The sequence below is a fragment of the Desmodus rotundus genome, chromosome 1 (assembly GCF_022682495.2).
Source record: "Desmodus rotundus isolate HL8 chromosome 1, HLdesRot8A.1, whole genome shotgun sequence".
NCBI classification, from domain to species: Eukaryota; Metazoa; Chordata; class Mammalia; order Chiroptera; family Phyllostomidae; genus Desmodus; species Desmodus rotundus.
In genome coordinates, this window is record NC_071387.1 from 62000675 (window position 1) to 62023670 (window position 22996).

The 22996-nt window shown below is 38.8% G+C and overlaps 1 protein-coding gene across 8 annotated transcripts in view; it reads right to left on the bottom strand.

Annotated features, from left to right (window-relative positions):
• FREM1 (FRAS1 related extracellular matrix 1) overlaps nucleotides 1-22996 on the bottom strand; it is a 161159-nt gene that overhangs the window by 55846 nt on the left and 82317 nt on the right. For 7 of the 8 annotated variants that reach the window (XM_053924556.2, XM_053924550.2, XM_053924551.1 and 4 more), the window contains 7 exons: nucleotides 20882-21076; nucleotides 19615-19800; nucleotides 18120-18316; nucleotides 12349-12571; nucleotides 8321-8465; nucleotides 5021-5162; nucleotides 2272-2467 (listed from right to left, as the gene is read on the bottom strand). In XM_053924556.2, coding sequence (XP_053780531.1) covers nucleotides 2272-2467; nucleotides 5021-5162; nucleotides 8321-8465; nucleotides 12349-12571; nucleotides 18120-18316; nucleotides 19615-19800; nucleotides 20882-21076 — 1284 coding nt within the window. Of the gene's footprint in view, nucleotides 1-2271; nucleotides 2468-5020; nucleotides 5163-8320; nucleotides 8466-12348; nucleotides 12572-18119; nucleotides 18317-19614; nucleotides 19801-20881; nucleotides 21077-22996 lie in introns of those variants that run through there. The other variant, XM_053924579.2, reaches the window with a different exon arrangement.

The following is a 22996-nucleotide window of genomic DNA, read 5'->3' on the forward strand; positions in this document are numbered from 1 at the left end:
TAACTCAAAATTCTATGTGACTAGAGTCCAAAGTGGAACCAATGACCATCCTAACCTTAAATCAAAACTTGAGCCCCCCCTACTTCAGAGGGAGTCAAGATGGACACATCAAAGCAGTAAGGAGACAGAACGAAGGTGGGGAAACAAAAATCACCCACAAGCAGCTTCACCAGGAGCAGAAAATGAGTCTGCAGGGAGCAGCAGGATCCGCATTTTGCCTCAGTGCAGGTTCTCAGCACTGTCAACGGCAGAGTACGGGGTAGGGTCAAGTATAGGCCATGACTTCTAGACTTCTCAAAGCTCCCCACGCCACGGTGGCCGCTGTGCGAATGAGAAGGCCCAGCGCAACCGGAGGACTTCACGTTATTTATAACAGCTCCCTAATGGAATTAACCCAAATGCAAACGGTAGGGTTATGATTTAGTCTAACGATTCAGTGTGATTTTATTTTGAGATGCATAATTATGGTTATAGTTATGTTGCAGCCTGAGAAAACACATGCTAGGTAAATAAATAAATAAGGACATAAAACTGTACAGATATAAATGCCCCAATGTAAAAAGAAATTAAGAGAATAAATACAGAACTTGTGACAATGTTAATAAGTTAATGTATTCACTAATCCTTTTAGAAAATGATCACATGTCAGTTGAGGCAAACTGGTGAGGCACCTGCCAGCCTCAATTCCTTTTCTTCCTGGTCTCACAGCTAGAGTTTCTATTGCTCAGCCTCCCTTAACACAGAATGCAATTGCAGCTCAGCCACCAGGACCTGTGGAGTTCAGACAGGGACCCTACCTCCAAGCCTCCCCAATGAAGTCCTCTCATTTTGCTCAGCATCTCGCTTTCAGAGTGACTCCAAGGTCTTCAGAGACGAAGGATTCTCTAGCTAGAAAGAATCCCCAGGTGGCTGTGTGGAACAGAACCCTCCTCCAGCCCACCCCCTCCCCAGGAATGCATTACACTAAGGCAGTGAGAAGGTGGTCTGTCTGTTCTAACACATTAGCTGTCACCCTGATGTACTACTCGTGTTACATTTTGCCTGTACGTACACTTAGGACGAACAAGTCTTACCTTTGAGTAAGATGAAAGAGAAACATCTAGCTTATCCAAGAGTCATTTGTTAGACATCTGAACACGACACATTTTTATTGTACAACCAGGAAACAAATAAGTAAAAATATATTATTATACAGCTCAAAATAAACATCTCAAAAATCAATCAACTGGACTTAAAGTGTGTTTGAAAAGATTTAGGACAACTGTAATTACCATGCACATGAAGTAAAATTTTTACTACACTTACGCATCTAATTTAGCTCTGAGGTTCCTGGCAGCCAAGGCAAAATAAATAAATAAAATAAATAAAAGGCACCACTCAGTCACTCAAGCATGTACTGAGGATCTAAGACTATGCTTGGTCCTGGGAACGTACAGATCCTGGACTATACATATCAATGAAATATGATTGTCATCCCCCTCACGCAATCTCTAAGCTAAAGTTTGGGGCAGTTGGGCATCAAGGGCTTACACTCTCTATTGCTTATACTCTTCCTTCCTTTGAAACTCCATTTTCAACTAATAATCAACTTTCTGAAGATAAAACACATTGATCTGTCAAATTTTTACTTAAAGCAAAACACCCTGACAGTTAGAGCAGTACATGCAACCATGTTGTGGATGAGGCTGCATTTCCACTAGGCTTTTTGAAATACTAAAAGTAAAAATCCATTGAACCTCATGGGTCCGAGGCAGTGTAGGTGAGGAGCCACAGGACTGAATCATAAATTACAGAATTTTGGGTATAAAGAACGGAAGGAAAAGAAAAACAAAGAAGAGAAGGCCCTGGCTGATGAGGCTCAGTTGGTTGAAGCAGCCTCCCTTAGACCAAAGGGTCATGGGTTCAATTCCTGGTCAGGGCACATGCCCAGGTTATGGGGTCAATCTTGGTTGAGTGTGTATGAGAGGGCAACCAATGGACATTTCTCTTTCATATTAATGTCTCTCTCTCTCTCACTTCCTCTCTCTCTAAAAAAGCAAAGAAAAACAAAAGGTCCTTGGGTGAAGAAGGAAGGGAGGGAGGGAGGAAGGAGAGAGAGAGAGAAAGAAAGAAGAAAAAGAAAAGGAAGGAAGGAAGGAAGGAAGGAAGGAAGGAAGGAAGGAAGGAAGGAAGGAAGGAAGGAAGGAAAAAGGGAGGGATGGAAAGAGAAAGCTTGGAGCTATTCTGGTTATAAAAGTTGACCGCAGTAAACCTTGGTAGAAATGCTGTTACCTTTCCCCATATCCTTGATGGTGATCTGACAGTCAAATGCAGGTGAGCTGTTGTCACCATCCCAGAGGTGGAAGGTGAAGCTGTCTTGGTTTGGGGAATCCATCGCTGCAGTGTGAGTGTATCTCAGCAGGTTCAGATCCACTTCCTCCTGAGTGCATTTCATGCCAGGGTAGAGTGGGACCCAGTCCCTCCCTGTCTGAAAGGTGCCAGAATTAGTCAGCTGCCCATGCTTCTTTTTTTTCCCAAGCTGTGTTGCTGGACATTTTCTGTATCCCCTGAAAACCTCCAGTATAATGATAGGTCAGAGAAACTCCAGATTCAATTTTTTAATCATTTTATTTTTTTTCTTTCATAGAAATATACTAAAACAATTTAAAACTTTGTGGAAAAAATAGCATCGGCCAAAAGATTTTTGACAAAGTCATGTGGCAATTCAACAGCAACGCTGCTTCCAAGGCATTTATCATAAGCAATCATAGCAGACTAAATATTCCAATTAAGGAGAGCAGGTGGGTAATTGAGCTGCTGGAATTGATTCTTTAAATATTAAATGTGTTTCACCTGGGGTTTCCTATTTTTTTAGTTTGTATCAGTGTATAGGTTTGCTACAACTAATCAAACCTATATTATCAAATTTGTTTATAATAGAGCTTATCTGAAGAAGATAAAACAAAAATAGAATGCATGTACTTATTTGTTATACATTTTTTTAGCCTTACTAAAGCCCAAGGAAAATTATCAAGCTCTCTATTACTCTCTACATTTATACCCTAAGTCAGCAAAAAGTACAACTGCAAATATCAGAACTGTTTTAAAACAAGCCAACTTTAGTTAGGCATATATTCTGTACAGAATTCAGTTCAGTAATTGTATTTTCAATTAAAGGAGGTTCTTACACTAGGGGGAGATGACAACTGAGATTAGAAAATGTAATTATAATAAATCTGTATGTAATTAATAACTCTATTGTTATTCTCTCAAAACACATAGCTTTCCCCAAGAATACCCCACAAAAATCATTTGACATAATTCAAGAAAAAAGTCATCTTAAAAGTTTATCATATGATATCTTGCAGTTTTCCTGTCTGGCTTAAGAGACTAAAACTGAAATTTAAGTCATTCTTTTTTTTTTGCTTGACACAGTATTCCCCAGACTCCCAGTTCTTGGCAAAAAATGCTCTGTCCTTCTCTCATTGTGTTACCACATACCATTTCATCATTCTTTCGATAAAGTTTCATCTTTTAAATATTTTTAACCATCTGATATTTGCACACAGGTATGACCCGCAGTAGGGCTCAGAGGGTGAAAATTAATTACATTGTAATAATTAGGTTCATTGCTTCCGTTCTAAGATCTATTTGCATATTTAATTTTTAAAACAGATTCTCTTTCAGGTTTTAAACTGGACATCCTATAATTCTTTTAACTTTTTCCTTTGTAATCTTTTCCCAGGGAGATTTTGTTCTCTGTCATCTCTACCCATTCCCCATTTGCACTCCCAAATATGCACTTTGACTTGACAAAATCATTTTCAAGCCCCAAAAGAGGAAGAAAAGAGTCAAACGTACAGTGTGGAAACTAAGGAAAGTCAACAAGAAAACGAGAACCCTGGAGAAATTTCAGGATGCCGGGAGTCTTGGTCCCTGGTCTTGCAGAGACTTGGAGAACCACAAAAGAGCCGGGAGAGAATTAGATGGCGCCATTCTGGGAGCCTGGACCCATCTGGACTTCCACACATCCAAAATACGCCAGTTCCCAAGCCACCCAAATGTGTGAGCTCTCACTGCATTTCTGCTTCATTACTCTTTGAAATGAAATAAGGACACAGCTGTACCTCAATTTAAATCAGTGATTGCTCTTCACTCTGATTCTCTATGGTACCTACAATCTAAGGCCATCAAGCTGTTCCGAATCCTTGCTGCCTTTCCAGGAGTGTCTACATGACATTCAAAGTTAAGCATTCAGCCAAATAACCACATTGGGGATAGTAGGTGGTGTTTGTTGCTAGCCTTAATCCACAATTCAAATAAACATTTAGACGGATTACTCAAGTGACCTTTTCAAGTGACTGATCTGTAATTTGTGATGGGTATCATGCGCACAGTCTGAATCATTTGTTAAAAGACCATCTTTTCCCCGCGTTGTATTGACTCTGCTTCTTTGTCAAAGATCAGTTGACTATATTTAAATGTATCTATTAGAGGGACTTTTATTTTGTTCCACTGAATTATTTGTCTATTCTTTCACCAAACCCATACTGTCTGGATTACTGAAGCTTTATAGCAAGTCTGGAAGTTGCTCGTTCCTCCTTGATATTATGTATCTATTTTGTGCATTTTGCCTCTACATAAACTTCAAAGTCAGTTTATGGATATTTACAACAATGGCTCTAAAAATAAAGTCTATTAAACATTTTTTTAATCTGGGGGAGTAAAAATATCTTCAAGATTCTCATCAGAAACTAGACAACTTGCTTAACCCCGCGAATCCCTCCGCCCCCTCAAATTCAGGCGCAGTCCGGTGCGCAGGGAGCAGCGTAGAACCTCGACGTTGGTGGAATTTACCCTGAGTTGAGTAAGAAAATTTAAAGTAGTGTGAGTTAACCCAAACTAGTAAAATTAAATTTTCTACTTTTAGGCAAAATATGGCTATTAGAGAATAACTTCAGTTACAGAAATCTGTGTATTGAGAAAATTTATATCAGCTATATTTATTTTGGAAAAAAATGAAAGTAAAAAGGTCACTAACCTTAAGCTGAAGCTGCCCATTTTCGGGAAGTCTTTCAAATAAATAGTAAATCTTCTCCCTGGGAGAGTCTTTGTCTGTGGCTGAAAGAACGGCGCTAGAAATAATACGCGTTTCGCCCATGCTCATTGTGATTTCAGCCTTCCTGTAAAAAGGAAGGTGTCTGTGTTGATATGAACATAGAAGGTATGGCTTTAGCAGGGGACACTCATTAATAACTACTACAGTTTCCAGTTTCGACAATTAGGGAATAAATAATATTCAGTATCCAAAGTATTAAAAATGATGAGTCAGACTCATGTAAAAGGCTCTCATTTCTCTTTACACATAAAAGTCCTAAAAGACAATTAGCAACGATGAATGTGGTCTGAGGTAATTACATACTTCTAATTGCTTATACACAGAACCTCACAAGTTTATGCTATAACTTACTTTTATAAAAATATTTTGTTTCTAATTTTTTTTTAATGTAACATCAGCTTCATGAAGTGGTTCAGGTTTTATTGCTCTAATTTTACAGACAAAAACTTAGATTAAATGACTTACCCATAGGGGTTCTGGTGCCTTTTACAAGACACCATTATGAGTTTGGTGACATTGGGTAGTCGGTAGCCTTCCACATCACTCTCCCTCTGCATGCTAATATAGGTGAAAGGCTCTAATACAGTGTCTGCCACATAGCTAGGATCTAATACAATGGCTGTCACAATGCCTTTTCACCCAGAAGCAGAGAGAGAGGAACAAATGTCACAGTCTGAATCATAGTGAAAGAGCCCCTAGGACATTTGCGGGTAATTCCTTTGGAAAGTGCTTTCAGGAACAGGGGATGGAGTGAGGAATGAAAGAAGGACGAAGGAAGTGGCAACAAAGGGTGTTTTTAACCACCACGGGCTCAGAGCTGCTGGGATCCTGGGAAGAATAGTGTGAAATGTCTCAAACTGTGCTGCTGCGGAAGAACAGGAAGCTAGCATATTTCATCCACCAGCTCTCACGGGTGGAGGGCTGCCCTCCGGGTGCATCTGCTGCGCCTGACAGAGGCTCCGGTGAGTCAATGCTGCTTCAGAGAAAGCCCTGAGACAGGAAAGTGGAGCGGGGTGCTGCGGGCACTGGAGGGGCAGTGACAGTGGGCAGGGTATGTTCCACCCCAGCCACAGCTGTGGTCACAGGGGGGCTGAGGGGATGCGACTGAGGGATCCAGAAGCTTCCACCACAGCATCTAAAAGTAATATCAAAGAAATAGTGTCAAATGTTCTAACAGGGGCCAGTAAGATTAGAAGAGCCATTAGATTTGGTTAGGAATCAAGGGGGCAGCTTTCGTAAAGTGGCTGAGGGTGGAGACAGTGGACAGAAACGGAGGAAGTGAGCACAAGCTCTTCTTGCAAGTGGTTTGAAATAAATGAGGAACGGGGCCATCTTTGTAGCTTGACAATGAGGATACCTGCTTGTAATAACCACAGTAACAAACACCTATGAGCTCTCATTATGCACTAACTCCTTTTGTAAGCAGTTTTACATATTTTAATTCATTTAATCTTTGCAACTACCCTACGAAGAGTATGTTATTATCCTAATTTACAAAGGGGTTGACAAAGTGTTAGAGAGAGGTTAAGTAACATGTTCAAGGTCACACCACCAGTAAGTGGCTGAACCAAGGCAATCTGGCTCCAGAATTCGCTCTCTCAACCACTAACTCTATCCTTATGTTTGGTTAACAGAAAGAATAAAAAGGGAGAGACTGGAAATGCAGGAGAAAAAATATGGAATACATTCTGGGAAGAGGCAAAAGGTGATTTACTCAAGGACACATACAGAAGGAAAAGAAGGGAAACTATAACTTCCTCACCACAGGGCAGAAGGAAAGGAGGAAAAAAAGAGACAGAAAGGAGGAATTTTGAAGCAGGGTTAAAGGAGATTTGGTGATTCTGTAGATGAAGTTATCCTGGGAAGTTTAATAACAAGACCATAGCAAGAAATATAAGTCAGACAGAATTGAGTGAGTGTCTTACTAATTTTACCTGTCTGATCTATTCTATTAGTAGGGAAAATAATACCTACTCCCCCCGATGTTGATGGGTTTAAGGAAATAACATATGTGAAAGGATCCAATGCTCTGTCGCATAGTAAGCACTTAATAGGTTCCAGTTTTTACCTCCCTCCCTCTCTCTTAGGTAAAGTGAGGCCCTCGGAAAGGAGGTTTCATAATACTGCAATATCCTTTATGTTTTCATTTTATAAACAGATCAAGAGCTACCAATCCAACATTCCACCTAGAGAAGGAATTTCTGTTGGATGCGCTTAGTTAAACTAATGTCTGAGATGCAATCCTCAAAAAACTGTCATCAGTATTCCCCATAATGCTTTTCAAGGGCCTTGCTGGTGGCCCGTAAGGGAACAGCAGGAGAGTTGGCAGGGACTTATTTGAGGTCCTCTTTTCTACAAAGTGAAGGAGACTTTGGGAGTTTACACACTTTTAGAAAGTTGTTCACTTCCTGGTAAAAACTGTCTACTCAATGCCTCTCACTGCTGCACCATTGAATGTCAAGAAGTGTCAAAGAGCAGCCACTTCTCTACACTCAGCACTCACAGATCCCAAGCTCTGACCTCACACACTTCTGTACAGTTGCCAATAATAAGAGCAATGGCTGGAGCTATAGAAATACAATTGATAAAGATCATACTCTATGATCAAACTCTGATCAACTACAAAGGTAGATATGGAGAAAACGGGCAATTAATAATATCAGCTCAGAATTTTTAAAAAGTTATTATTTTGACATCACACGGAAAGGGGCTGTTGATTTGTACGGAACAGTGCAGCAGATTGGTGGACAATGAAATGCCAAGATGATAAGAAAGTGGCATTTGTATACTTCCCTCAGCCACTCTTAGTTAAAAGTTTGACCAAATCCACAGTGAGGATGTTCTGCGGTTAAACTTATCACACTTCAGTTGAATCTATATATTAATTGCAGTTTGGTGCATGTGTGTTGTGTGCTTAAATATTTAATACACTTGTCATTTTATACTGTATGTTCAGTCATTCTTAATTATTTACAATTAAATAGACATTTTAGAGAAAAACCAAATAATTAAAGGGCTCGTTGGAGAATGGTTAAGGAGCAGGTACATTAAGTAACATTTGCACTAAAGTTCTAGGTACATGGGTAGGTGGGACAAACTGTGATAGACAGGAGCAAGTGAGGACTGGTTTCTCTCTGAGGACACACACTACATGTCCACCTAGCCTTTCAGACCTCAGAATTCTGTAAAGAATCTGAAAGGGACCCTTTTCAGGTAGCTTACTTGGTCAGCATTGGTTTCTCATCATTGACTGGGGTGACCTTTACTGAAATGGTCCTAAGTATCTGATGTTTCCCATCTGACAACTGGATTGTGAAGTCATCGGCAAGGTTCTCTGAATCATCATGCACATACACCAACCTCATTCCTGGAAGAAGGAAAAAAAGAGAGGAAGTAAATCTTTCTCATGATTGGAGAATTTCAAAATATGTCACAGATAACTGTTTTAATTTCCACGCCATTGGTATCAGCAAGAGATCATTAATCAGTGCAACAGGAGGTGAAATTAAACTGTTTTAGGAAGAGCATCTCCTTAGTTGATTAGAAATTCCTATTTACATACTGTAGTATTTGACAAAAGTCCTATTTAAAATCAGGGAGGAAAGGACATACTCCTTAGCAGACTACATGAGAGCCACGTGTCTAGGTGCTCAACTGAAACAGAAAACTGTTCGTGACATGGGGGAAATTATGATTAGATTCCTACCCTACCTCAAGTCAAAACCAAAATAAATTCTAGATGAATCAAACTTTAGGTATAAAACTATCTTTAAACCTATATAGCACAGGTGGCAAACACAAGGCTGCAGGCCAAATCCAGCCCAGCACCTTGTTTCTACCCAGTGCCGAGCTCTTGCTTAACTGTTAAGGAGTACTTACATTATACAGTCCTAAAGTTACATTCGGCCCTTTGAAGGCAACCGTGAGGCTGATGTGGCTGCCGGTGAAAATGTTTGACACCCCTGCATTCCATATGGCATTCATATGGAAATATAAAGAGACCCTGAAAGCCAAAACAGTATTGAGAAACAAGAACAATTTTGGAGTCCTCACAATTTTTTTTATCTATGTATTTAAAAACTAAATAGAAAGGAAAATAAAATATGAAAAACCTTATTTGTAACAAGTAACAAAAATATAAAACAATATTTAATGATCTTTTATAAATCAACATGAACTGATAAAAAATTGGGCAAAGGACATTATCAGGCAATTCACAAAAAGTGAAACATGTGGTCAGTAATCATAAAAATAGTTTCAATTTTACTCAAAATCTAAGAATTTCAAATCAAGATAACAATGACAGACTATTATTGACTTCCAAGTTTGCAAAGGTTTTTACAAATAGTATTCGTGATTGACTAGGAAATAGGCAATGCTTATGTGCATGGTGGCCGTGGCCCTTTTTCCCCTAAAAGCATTCTGAATTCTCACCTTTTTTTGCCAAGTAATTTCATTATAAAAATGTATGAAAAAATAAGAGATGTGCACCAAAATTTATGTTACATAAATATATATAAAATAGGGGCTTCCGGCCAAGATGGAGGTGTAGGAGGACACATTGTGCCTCCTCTCACAACCAAAAGGACAACAACAATTTAAAAACAAAAAACAACCAGAACTGACAGAAAATCAAACTGTACATTTTCCAGGGAACCAATAGTGATGGGAAGGAAACTGGGACTTAAATCAATGGTGTGGACCAGAAGGAAGAAAGAAACATCCAACCAGAAAAGAATGAAGAAACAAGAATTCAAAAAAATGAGGAGAGACTTAGGAACCTCCAGGACATCTTGAAATGTTCCAACATCCGAATTATAGGGGTACCAGAAGGAGAAGAGGAACAAAAGCAAACTAAGCAAGCAACTAGAACAGGAACAGAACCACAGAAATGGAGATCACATGGAGGGTTATCAACAGGGGAGTGGGAGGGGGAGAGAGGGGGGAAAGATACAGAGAATAAGTAGCATAAATGATAGGCAGAAAATAGACAGGGGGAGGGTAAGAATAGTATAGGATATGTAGAAGCCAAAGAACTTATAAATATGACCCATGGACATGAACTATAGGGGGGGAATGTGGGAGGGATGGGGTCGGTAGGATGGAGTGGAGTGAAGGGGGGAAAATGGGACAACTGTAATATCATAATCAATAAATATATTTTAAAATGTATATATTTAATATAAATATATATAAAATATTGATATGTAACTTATAATATCAAGAATTGAAAGCTATCTGCATATTAAAAATAGAAGACAGTTGTATAAAATTACATGTAATACACCCATTAAAAGAAAAACTATAATTATCACAAACTATATTTTCAATTAATATTTTTAAGTAAAAAAGATGCTTAACATAGTTAATTATAGGAGACCATTTTGTGTGGTGTGGGCCCAGCTCCCACTCGGAAAGGCCAGTGGGGAGCGAGGTCCAGCACACAGGACCCACACCCACAGATGGGTTCTCCCGTGGGGAATCGGGCCTGCATTGTACCTGGGCCACTTTGAGACTTGCTTTTGCTAAAACTCCCCCACCATGAATTGAGGCAGCAAACGTTTACTGCATATCTTTAAAGTAACTTCCTAAAATCTATACTAAACCTTCCAAGGACGGGTGTAACCAGTTCAACCACTTTTCCCTTTACATTTGCAAATATCCTTCCCCTTTTATGTAATAGCAACATCCTCTCCTTTGTTTTCTGTAACCGCCTAAAGCTGAACCTGTGCATAGTAAATGAGGACCATCCTCAATGTAATGTGCCCAGAAAAGCAATAAAAGCCTGTCAGGCAAGGGTTGAGGCGCTCTTCCCTTGAGAGAGTGGCCATGCCGTCCCTTTTCCTCCACAGGACTCAGTAGTCCCTGTGAATTTGTTTCATCTCAGCCACAACACATGGATCTTGTGGGCCAGGATCCACATCAGTTAATAATAAACAGATCACATAATATACTAGCAGTTTTATGAGTTCTATATGTTTGGGGTTGGGGAATGTGTGTGAGAACATACTAAAGTTAAGAAAAATGTAGCCATAAATGAACCAAAAATAACATAAAGGTGAAAATCTAATCTCTGAGAATGTTACCAAAATATTAATTTATATGAACAATTTTTATTTTTCTTTAAAATGACTGTATAGTTAAACACAAAATATGTACATACTTATTTAACCTAACAATTACCAATAAATGTTATTTTTAAAAAAACAACTTTTTTGAGTGTAAAATTTGAATTATTCCTTTTCCTATGTTGTAAATTTGGAAAAAAATATTGTAACAATAAATTGTATTATTTGCTACACATGTTTTGATTCAGTAATGTCATTTAAGCTCCAGAATTTATAGCTTTGCAGTTGATAAGAACTGAGAAATATAAGAACTAGCCTTTCAGCTTCAAGCATGAGATGACATTGCACAACTATTGCAAAATTAGCCTTGGGCCAGAGAGCTTGCACTCCTTTTGAGGAAAGGGAAAATGAAAACCGGTAAGAACTATTGACCAAGTACTAAGATGAAGCACAGGAAAGGAATGGTTTGGAGGGTCTGGGTGGGCTCCAAGGAGGAGGTCAACAGGAAACTGGTGCTGAAGACTCAGTATTGTCTAGCCGCCCAGTGAAGGAGGGGGAAGGACCCTCCAGGCTGGGGAAGCAGGGGCTGACATGAAGACAGGAAGGAGAGTGAGAGCAGCAGTGATTCTTGACACACATACTTTTCTCAAATATCTAAAAGTATGTTTATATATAGAAAATGGGTTTACATCAATTTTTTTAAAAAAGAGTAATTAAAAATAAAATTCAGGCTACTACTGTTTCAATGTTTCATTTCCTTAAAGAGAAAATTCTCTCCTCAGAGAGCAATGAATTATTATATATGGTTCTATATTTGTTTCAAATGTGGAAATTTTGGCAGACAAATCTCTTCACATTTAGTTCCATGATCTCAATGGTTTTAAAAAGGAACTTTTTAATATGACATTAAAAGTTTTAGCTAAAATACCAAAACTCATAAATGTCATTTTTATTGATGCTTTAAAAGTGAAAGAAAATATATTATTTTCTTTTTAATTACTCACTATCTTTTGCTGGATCTTCATGCCCTACATTAATCCAGAGCCAAGAGAAAACCCTTGAGGTATAAATGAATAAAATAGGTAAATGCCATCTCTTTACTTCCTATATCTCTGATTTATTTTTATCTTTTCTGGGTTAAATTATTAAATCAAGCACAAATAACAGTGGAACATGATATACCATTCTTAAGAAGTTCCATGGAAAAGTTGGAAACAAGTCCATGCTTCTGGCCAGGGCTTGCTGGCTGCTTATACTGAGGAAAGTCTTTGCTAAATGCCCCGCTGATGAGGAGGCCGTGGCGTGGTTTCTGAGTGATGCTGAACAGCAAGGGGTCCCTGGGAACATCCAGGTCAGCAGCGTTGATGATGGAAGAATCCAGCTCTTTCGTCTGCCCTTCACACACCTAAACAGCAAGTCAGACAGCAAGTCAGAAAAGTCAGCTGTGTGCAAAATAAAACTGGTCTTTCTTTTGGCCAGTTGCTCAAAAGAAAAATTTTAAGATATCCTACTGCAAATTTTCCACGAGATTGGTGTGTTATGAGTCCTAAGTATTTGCTGGTTTAACATAACCTTAGAAGATAAGAAAACCTATTTAATCTCTTTCACATTTTTACTGAAGATTTCAAAGCATTTTATTTCCATGATAGACAAAGGAGACTTGGTGTGTGTAAAATTTCATAATTCAAAAGTTGGGGAGGGGAGCAATCAAAAGATACTTGCTTTCTGGAAGTCACTGAGAAGTTCACTTCTGAGTGAGCTGACTGAGACAGATCCTTCACCTTCAGATCCTAATCTGTCCTTTCACCTTTCTGGACCTTGTTCCTTTTATAATTCTTGTGTTTCTGTTTTAGAAATGGCACACATACCTGCTATACACACTGGGGGTGTTTGGTATTCTTAAATTTTTGTCATTGCAGTAAAAACTTCTGTATTTTCAATGGAAATCAATAATCGAGAAGGGTGCTTCTGGATGCAGAATGCAAATTTTAATTCTGGGCTCCTCATTTCTCCCCAGTCCTCACATCTCTAATTTTCCTGAACTACCTTCCTGCATTCTCACACCTCACATCAGGTTTCTACCCCTTTAAGCACAAATGGGCCTGAATGTATTTTATTTCATGTAGGGTCTAGTCATTTAGAACTTGATATAGTACTTAGCTCCCTTGATCTTCTTTTTCTTACAATAAGAACAAAGAAAATAAAGAAATATTTCTGCTTTCTATTTTGAAATGTAATAAGATCTAATTAACAAGAGTATATCAATTTAACATTTACTTATCAGGAATCTGCAATGTCACTGTGCTATATTTGTGGGGGATACAGATATTCTGAAGAATCAATGTTAGATGGAATTATGAAGCCCTATCCATCAGTAACTATAACACAAGGAGGAAAATATCCAGTGCTACTAAATATGGCTAAACAAGAAGTGAAAAAGGGTGGAGGAGATCAGGAATGTCATGGCTGAGTGGGCATTTTAGCCTTGAAAGATATACGAGGTCTGTCCAAAAAGTATTCAGCCATGTAATATGAAAAATAGAGACATTATTGAAGAAGATACAAGATACAAGAAACATTGTACATAGGACAATGATGACTCAGTCCCCTTCAAAGCAGGCATCTTGGGACCTCACACAGTTCTCCCAGCATCTCTTCTACTATTCAAAACACTCTGCAAAATGCTTTGCTTAAATCTCCATCAGCTGTCCTGTTGTATTTTCCTGAATCTCATAGACAGTCTGAGATCTTTTTCCTTTCAAAGGTGATTTTAGTTTTGGGAAAAGCCAGAAGACACTGAGTGCCAAATCTGGGCTGTAGGGAGACGGAGTCACCTGGGTGATTTAATGTTTTGCCAATAAACTCTACATGAGACAGGATGAAAGAGTGGGCACATTGTCATGATGAAGCTGCCAGTCACCAGTTTTCCACAGCTGTGGCCAATTTCATCATATTGCTTCTCTCAACTGATAGGGAACACTGAGGTACTACTCATTAATTTATTGGCCTAGAGTGGCATACTTGTGATGGACCCTACCTTTCCAATCAAAAAAACACAGTTAAGGAGTTCCAGCCAAGAAGGAGATGTAGGTAGAAATGCTCCACTTCTCACACTACCAAAAGAAGGACAATAACCAATTTAAAAACAAAAAACATCCAGAACTGCCATAAAATCTAACTGCATGGAAGTCCAACAACCAAGGAGTTGAAGAAACATTCATTCAGCTTGGTAGGAGGGGCAGAGATGGAAAACTGGGGCAGAGAGGACATACAGGCTGGTGGACCTGGTGGGTGAGGCGGCAGCTAGCAGATGGGATTCCCCACATTCACATGTGGATAAGCTGTGAGGAACACCTGGGGAGTGAGACAGACCTTACAATCCAGGGTTTCAGCAGGGGGAAATAAAGCCTCAAAAACCTCCAGCTATAAAAACCTGTGGGGGTTGCAATGGTGTGAAAACTCCCAGCCTCACAGGAGAGTCTGTTGGAGAGGCCCCCGTGGGATCCTAGAAGGTACACAACCCCACCCACCCAGGAATCAGCGCCTGAAAGGGCACAATCCGCTTGAAGGAAGCGAGGGAGGTAATGGAACATGAGGTAAGAGTTGAGCATGTGGCATTGTTCCCTCTCTGACCCCTCCCCAACATACAGCACCACAGTGCAGCAAGTGGGTCAAGCTGCCTTGGCAAATACCTAAGGCTCCACCCCTTACAACGTAACAGATGCCTAGAGACAAAGAAATATGGCCCAAATGAAAGAACAGATCAAAACTCCAGAAAAAGAACTAAGCACCAAGGAGATAGATAACCTATCAGATGAAGAGTTCAAAACACTGGTAATCAGGATGCTCACAGAAATGGTTGAGTATGGTCACAAAATAGAGGAAAAAGTGAAGGCTATGCAATATGAAGTAAATGAAAGTGTACAGGGAACCAACAGTGAAGGGAAGGGACCCGGGACTCAGATCAATGGTTTGGACCAGAAGGAAGAAAGAAACACCCACCAGGAACAGAATGAAAAAACAAAAAGTCAAAAAAAAATAAGGAGGCTGAGAAATCTCTGGGACAACTTTAAATATGCCAACATCTGACTCATAGGGGTGCCAGAAGGAGAAGAGGAAGAGTAAGAAATTGAAAACTTATTTGAAAAAATAATGAAGAAAAACGTCCCCAATCTGGCAAAGGAAATAGACTTCCAGGAAGTCCAGGAAGCTCAGAGAGTCCCAAAGAAGTTGGATCCAAGAAGAAACACACCAAGACAGATCATACTTAAGTTACCCAAGATTAAAGATAAGGAAACAATATTAGAAGCAGCAAGAGGAAAGGACACAGTTACCTACAAAGCAGTTCCCATTGACTATCAGCTGATTTCTCAAAAGAGACCTTACAGGCAAGAAGGGGCTGGAAAGAAGTATTCCAAGTCATGAAAGGCAAGGACCTACATCCAAGATTGCTCTATCCAGCAAAGCTATCATTCAGAATGGAGGAGCAGATAAAATGCTTCCCAGATAAGGTCAAGTTAAAGGAGTTCATCATCACCAAGCCCTGAATATGTGAAATGTTAAAGGGACTTATCTAAGAAAAAGATCAAAACTATGAACAGTGTAATGACTGCAACAAACTCACAACTATCAACAACTGAACCTAAAAAGCAAAACCAAAAATGGACTAAGCAAACAACTAGAACAGGAACACAATCACAGAAATGGAGTTCACATGGAGGGTTATTAGTGGAGAGGGGGAAGGGTGAATGGGAGAAAAGGTACAGGGAATAAGAAGCATAATTGGTAGCTACAAAATAGATGGAGGGGGGCATTAAGAATAGTATAGAAAATGGAGAAGCCAAAGAACTTATATGTACAACCCATGGACATGAACTAAGGGGGAAGGGAATGCTGGAGGGTGGGGTGGGGTGGGGGGTGGTACAGGGAAGAGGTGGATAAAGGGGAGAAAAAATTGGGGCAACCATAATAGCATAATCAATAAAATATACTTAAAGAAAACACCACAGTTAACATGTCTTTATCTTACTGCAACTTTGCCGCATCTCCTTCTCGACCACCTTTGAAGTATCTGTGCCACTTTTATTTGCACTGCACTCATTGCATCATCCCTGAAAGCCTTCTGAATTATCTGAATATGTTCCATGGAGGAATGTTTAAGCTTAAGGGAAAATCTGATGCAGATTCCTTGCTCTACTCACTCAGGCATTTTAAATGGGACAGCCACACAGGACACAGGCTCACTCAGTGACATCTACCTCCCCCATTGACTAGTACAGTGAGGTTGTCCTTGTTCACACATACGCACTGCAGTTTACTCTCCTTGGCTGCCAGGTTACAGCGATGTTGCACAAACCATTCTCATTATGTTAACAATGGCTGGATTTTTTCCAGACAGAACTCCTATGTGGTTTACATTTGTGAAAATCTCATTTCTCTTTAGCCTCTTTTATTGACTATAAATGGAGGCTTCCTGCAACTGGTTTTCACTGAATTTGCATAATTAAGAATCACTTGCCATATCTGATACCTGGGCTGAAATTCTGTGATTTTTTAAATCTCCTACTTATTTTGGATGAAGATAGCTTCAAAATTTAATGCACAGTGATATAATTATGAAATTATCTTTGATGGCAATTTGTATTTTTCTCCAAGAAATTTAATAAAGCAACCCAAAAATACGTTCTAATTATGCTTCATAGAGTTTGGGACTCCTGGACTCAACATGTGGCAACAATGGTAAGTCAGTTCATGAGAGGACTGGGACATTTTATTGAAAACATGTAGAATTCTTTATGTGCTCATCTAATTGCTTATTGAGATTGTAAATAAAAGGCCTGGATCAATATGTATATATTATAGATGCTGACTAGTAGACAGATTTGAAATGAATTAAAATAACTTAAACTAAAATGTCATTTTTTGCATGTTGCACACACACAACTTGTTAGAAGCCCAGCTATCTACAAAATAAATATATTTTTGATGAGAAAGCAAAATAAATACGACTATCTTTTTAAATCACCTAAACAGGGCTCCACATTTGTTATACTTTTAATAGTTTCTCTAAGGAATGCTCAGGTAAAAAGCATGGTTATTTTCCGAGAAGAGCAAGAAACAATTCCCAGTGGCCTAATTGCTTCAGAAACCCCAACCCTAAACCCTGGCTAGATTCAAGATGATAGAGGTAGATATAGAAGAAATGATTTGTATGTTTTTTTCTGTCTCATAATTATGTAAGTGAGCTTCAGGGAAACCCATGTTCCAGCTGAAGGGGAAAGGCAGGAGCTGGCACTTAAATCTCACTGTGTGTTGGCTCTCACTTACCATTAAGTTTCAGTAGAAAACAAAAATCAAGTGAAGACTTTTGCATTTTTTAGTGAAAAACAAGGTAAGATAATAGTTTTAAAATAGGTGATATTTGCTTCAGTCAATGTCAGGAAAAAAAGAGGACAAACATAACCACCACAATAATCCAAATGGCACCCATTTACTGAGCCTACTATGTGCCTGGCCATCCTGCCCACCATGGCTATGCCTAAGGGAGACTGGCTATGCATTGTGCAGATGAGGAAACAGAAGCATAGAGAGATAACGTACCCCAAACCCTACAGCTAGCAATTGAGTGCCTCTTATTCCAAAGTCTGGGCTCATCCATTTAGTCAGGCTTGGCTATAGGTATGCCTGGATTAAATCATCATATGTGAAAAAATAGAAGTGTTTCAAAAGAATTCTATGCTGTTACCAAAAATTTAATACACGTAATTAATTATTTTTTAAAGTGGAGAGTAGCAGGTATAATGTAGTCCCTGGTTCCTGACTTGTGAATAGACTCATACAGAAAAATCATGCATACACAAAATGTGTTAAGTACACCTGAACTGATGGAAGGCGACAAGGTGAAAATAAAAATGAGAAAATGATGAGAGAGAAATGGAAACTTCTGATCTTACAGTAATATTCTGTACCACAAAGTCAGGAGCTTCATCATTTGTGGGGTTGATTGTAATGTAAAATGGTATCTCCAAGGAGCGGTGTTTCCCATCTGTGACGTACACCAGGAACTGGTCGGCCGTTGGTTCCATCCTCAGGTGCCTGGACTGCACGTAGTTAATATGCAAAGCTTTCATGTCCTTCCACCGAAATGAAGCTAAAGCACACCAAGATAAAGCAGATAAATAAGAAAATCACTTTTATTCTAAGCTACTAGTCCTTAATCTTTTAATCAATAGCCTATTTCTCAGCAAAGCAAACTAGAGATCATAGCAGGTAACCTAAGAATCAGCTATCAGGGGCTGCTACAATGACTGTCACCTGTCAACCTAAAAACAGATCCACAAATGCCACGGAAGGGTTCCAATGTGCCTGGAGAGCAGAAGGGCGATAAGTGCTAGCCAGGAAGTGTAGCGACTTCATGACCAGTCTTCACATACTTGGGGCAGTGAAATCTTCTCTTGGTTAAAACCACTTCTTCTGTATCAGCAGTTCTTGGAATGCTTCATTTAGAAAGAGACCATTTCTCTGCCTTTCCAAGAAACTAAGGAAATCCCTGTATCATCCCTGGTAGATGAGAAAGACAGAGTCCAGTGTGTTCTAAGCCAGGTACTGAGTGAAGAATGTGGGCTGTGGAGAAAATGGATTCTTCATGGTGTTACCTTTTTTCTCCCAACGCCTCCGTTTTCTCACTACATGTTAATTTTCTACTGATAGAAGGTTGGTAATTTTTAAAAATACCAAATAAAATGATGTGTTAGAGAAAAGAAAGAAACCATCTCTTTCAAATAAAGGCAAAACAAGAGTCAATCATTTGTCTACTTCACGTTCATATTAAGCAACTGGTTGGATTGAGTGGAATCAGCTGACCTGCTGTTTGGTATTTTGACAATGTCTTGAATCAAAAGAGAAAAATGTTCAATGTTGTGCATGAAGTCACAGGAACACTGTACAAACTTCAATGCAATTAATCATTTTCCTCCAGCTTTACTGAGATATAATGGACATATAATATTGTGTAAGTTTAAGGTGATTTAATACACACATATATTGCAAAATGTTTACTACAATAAGGTTAGTTAACACATCATTCACCTCACATCATTACCATTTTGTTGTTGAGGCGGTGAGAACATTAAAGCAGACTCGCAACACGACTTTCAAATCTACAGTGCACTGTTGCTAACTACAGCTCCCATGCGGTACCTTAGATCCCCAGAAATTATTCATCTTCATAGGTACAGTTTTCACCTATCTTGAAGTAAACTTGCATGCATAGAAAATGTCAAAGTTAAAATTAAAAATAATAATATTCAAAAGTACGAGCCATAATAATTCCTTAAATATATATAGTGATTTGACCATTTTTTAAGTCCTTACCCAGTGATTGAGCATGATCTAGCCAGTAAGAGTATAAACACAGGCAAGTTATTGCTGGTCATGAAACTGACTTACCTATCCTTACGCCTATATTGCTTTTCTCAAAACCCACGGAAGGTAGGGTATTTTCTAGGTAGCCAAACTGGGGAGGAGCAATCAAAACAAATTCCAAGTCATCTGCTGCAGTGTCGGGGTCAGTGGCTGACAAATGGTTAATGGTGAGGGCTGCTGACAGACCCTCATCTACCACGAACATGGTACCTGCATACAAATAATAACACAATTATGACTTAGCGTGAAGCCCTCTAATCAGAATAGTGAGGACAAAGGGAGTGATTGAAATTCCAACTCAGAGAAGCCTCGCATATGCAAATGAACTTCCACAGGAGATGTTCATTTCCTCTGGCATAATTCTCCTTACCGTGAAATATTCAGGGCTAATGAGTGGAATTTGACTTATGGAATTACATTTTTTTCTTGTACAAGCAAGCCAGACAATAATGGAAAGACAGCAGAAATGCTAAATGCTTCAGTACAGCCCTTTAGTCATTCTCAAGGAACTCTGATTTCCCTTGTGTCTCTATAGAAGTGACGGATGAAAATAAGAATTGCCAAACTGTTTTCAATGATAAGCCACTAAACGTAGTTTATGGACTCTTCAAGATCAGTTGCTACCTCTGTTTATCAGAGTGTTAATTGCCTGCAAGCTATTATGAATTGCTCATAACCACCATTTTTTTTTATGCATTGGTACTTAATTATTCTGCAGGGACAATGCTTTCTTTCCAGAACATTGCTTGGGAGATAGTTTGCAAATTTCAATAACATTCATACATATGCTCATATTTTTTTTCTGAGAGACAGAACATATACATAATGCCCATGAAGAGAGGACTTTCTAAAAAGCAAATATGGTTAAATGTATATAAATGGTCTCTCTGGTATACTCATTCTGTTCTAATAGAAATTACTATGGATAAAATAAATTACCCTCTCTCCAGACGGCAAATAGTATTTTCTCATGTGAAATGAAACCAGAATATTTGAGGATTCTGATGTTGTCCTCATCACAACAAACACACACACACACACACACACGCACATACACACTTGCATTCTCTCTCCACACAGAATTACCTAAACTTTTAAACAAGTAAATTCTTTTGCCCTGTAATCTCTTACAGATTTGGGATTTTCCACAAATGTGCATTAAGGCTGTTATTGGAGGCAATTCTGTGTCATGGTTTTCTATTTTGACTATAGGTAAAGTGCATTATTTCACTGAACCACGGGAATGTGACCAGGTAAGGTAATAGGATTTGAACAGAAGAAACATTGTCACCTATTGCAACCGAAGGTGGTTGGTTGTCCACTGGATGTACTGTGATGTTGAGATCATACACTGGAAAGGACTCGTGAAGAGGAACAGATGGATGAGGTCCGTTGTAGCAACAGCCCTTCACCAAAGGGCCAGCTTCTTCATCCGAAACCACTAACGTAATGGTATCATAACAAGGCACCAAGCCAATCTCACCACCTGGAAGACGCAACGACAGCTGAAACCTGACTTTGTAAAAATATTGAATACCAAGATGAAATCTCCTCAAACCTCTTCTACAAGTATAGAGTGTCAAGAACAGGCAGTTATGTGGCTAAAAGGTAAAACTCAATTTTATCACTATGAAATTTTCATCATGAAAATGACGCAAAAATGCTCGCCCATCTGTTGCCTTTGGTGAAATCCCCGCCAAACACCTATTACCAAATGGAGGGGCAAGACAGGGCTAACAAGGGCCTGACAGTTCACAAATGACCAAGGAAGAGACACAGAACGAGCGATGGTTTCAATCTTCTCTCATAATCGTCTTTGGTAATTGCCTGCCCATCTGCATTAACCACCTTATATGAAAAACCATCAACCACATTGTAGTTCCAACAAATAGTAAAGCATGGATAGGTGAAATACAGAGATAATTCACATTTTGTCATTCGTTTCAGTATTTTCCTCATTATATAAAAGCCAAGATTTAACAAAATAAGAACAACACCTGGAAAAGAAGTGACATTTGTTTTCATTTTCTTTATACTTTTTAGGACTTACACCTATGAGTTTCAAAATTCCCTCAACTTAGGCAGTGAGGGGAAGAAGGCATATTAGACAGCTCGTCAGCCAGCAGGACAGTCACTCTCGGATTACTAACAGCACTGAGGTAGTAGGGGGTTCATTATCCAGGGAACCGAAAAGTTTGCCAGGGGTGCTTTTGGGAATTCTCATGCATCGCTCTGAGAGTTCCAAAAGGGAAGCAATTATGCTTGAAGTTTTGATGGGACTAGAGCACAAAGATCAGGGACCTCATCGCTTTTTCCCACGATGCAATGGTCGCATCTACAGAGTATTGTGCTTCGCACTATTCCCCCTATTTTAAAAAAGACAAGTATTCATACAATGCAGAGGTGATATTATTGAGTAACCAAATGATTAAAGGATGAGAAATTGTTTTAAGGAAAAATAGTGTTGAATTTGAGAGAATTAGAATTGAACAGCCAGCCTTCAACCTTGGGAAAGGTAAAAAATAAGAGGACTCTCATCTAGTCATGTGCACAAAAAACAAATTGACTTAAAGTATATTTATTCAATATACTTTAATATAAATATGAATTTAATATTTAATGCCTAATATATGACAGTGTTCTGGTTGCTCCAGCAAAGACAGACATTATGAAAATGTCAAAAGGCATTTCAAAAGAATGTCAAATGTCAAAAGACCACCTACGTTTAAGGCATCGATACCTTCTAACGATAGAGGAAGAAATGCAATTTGCTTAGAATGTCACAGATGTGTATATGTATAAAATGGAACAATATGAAATTGCCACAATTGAGCCAAGTTGTACCCATTAAATGGAAAATACATATATCTCAGCCTGATTCTGTACAAGGTGCCGAGGGTGAAGAAGATGAGAGTATTGGCTGACACTGGTGTGGGGGCAGGGCACACATGCCAGAGAAAGTCAGAGGGGTCTTCCAGACAACTTTCCTGGCTTTGTATTGAGCGTTAGGTAAGGCAGAGAACTGGGAGATGGGAAAGAGGACCTATAGGAAGAGGGAATCAGGAAGAGAAGTGGAAAATCATTCCAGGAAGCTATGACAGTTTTAAAAAAAAGCAAATATAGTACGTTCAGTAACTGTAATATCGATATAATGCAAGCATAGGAAACATTTATAGAAAGAGCTGGAAAAGTAGCCACAGCATTCAGTCACAAAAAAGATTACAGCACAAGTGCAAGAATTCTTTACCTTGAAATAAAATATAGCCTGATGACGTGATTTATACTTAAAATCTCAGTTATGGTATTAAGAGAAAAATTTTAAATGATTTTATGTTTAATGTTGGGAGAATAGCAAATTTCATATCATAGCTTGCTTATTTATTTATTATTATTATTTTTTACATTA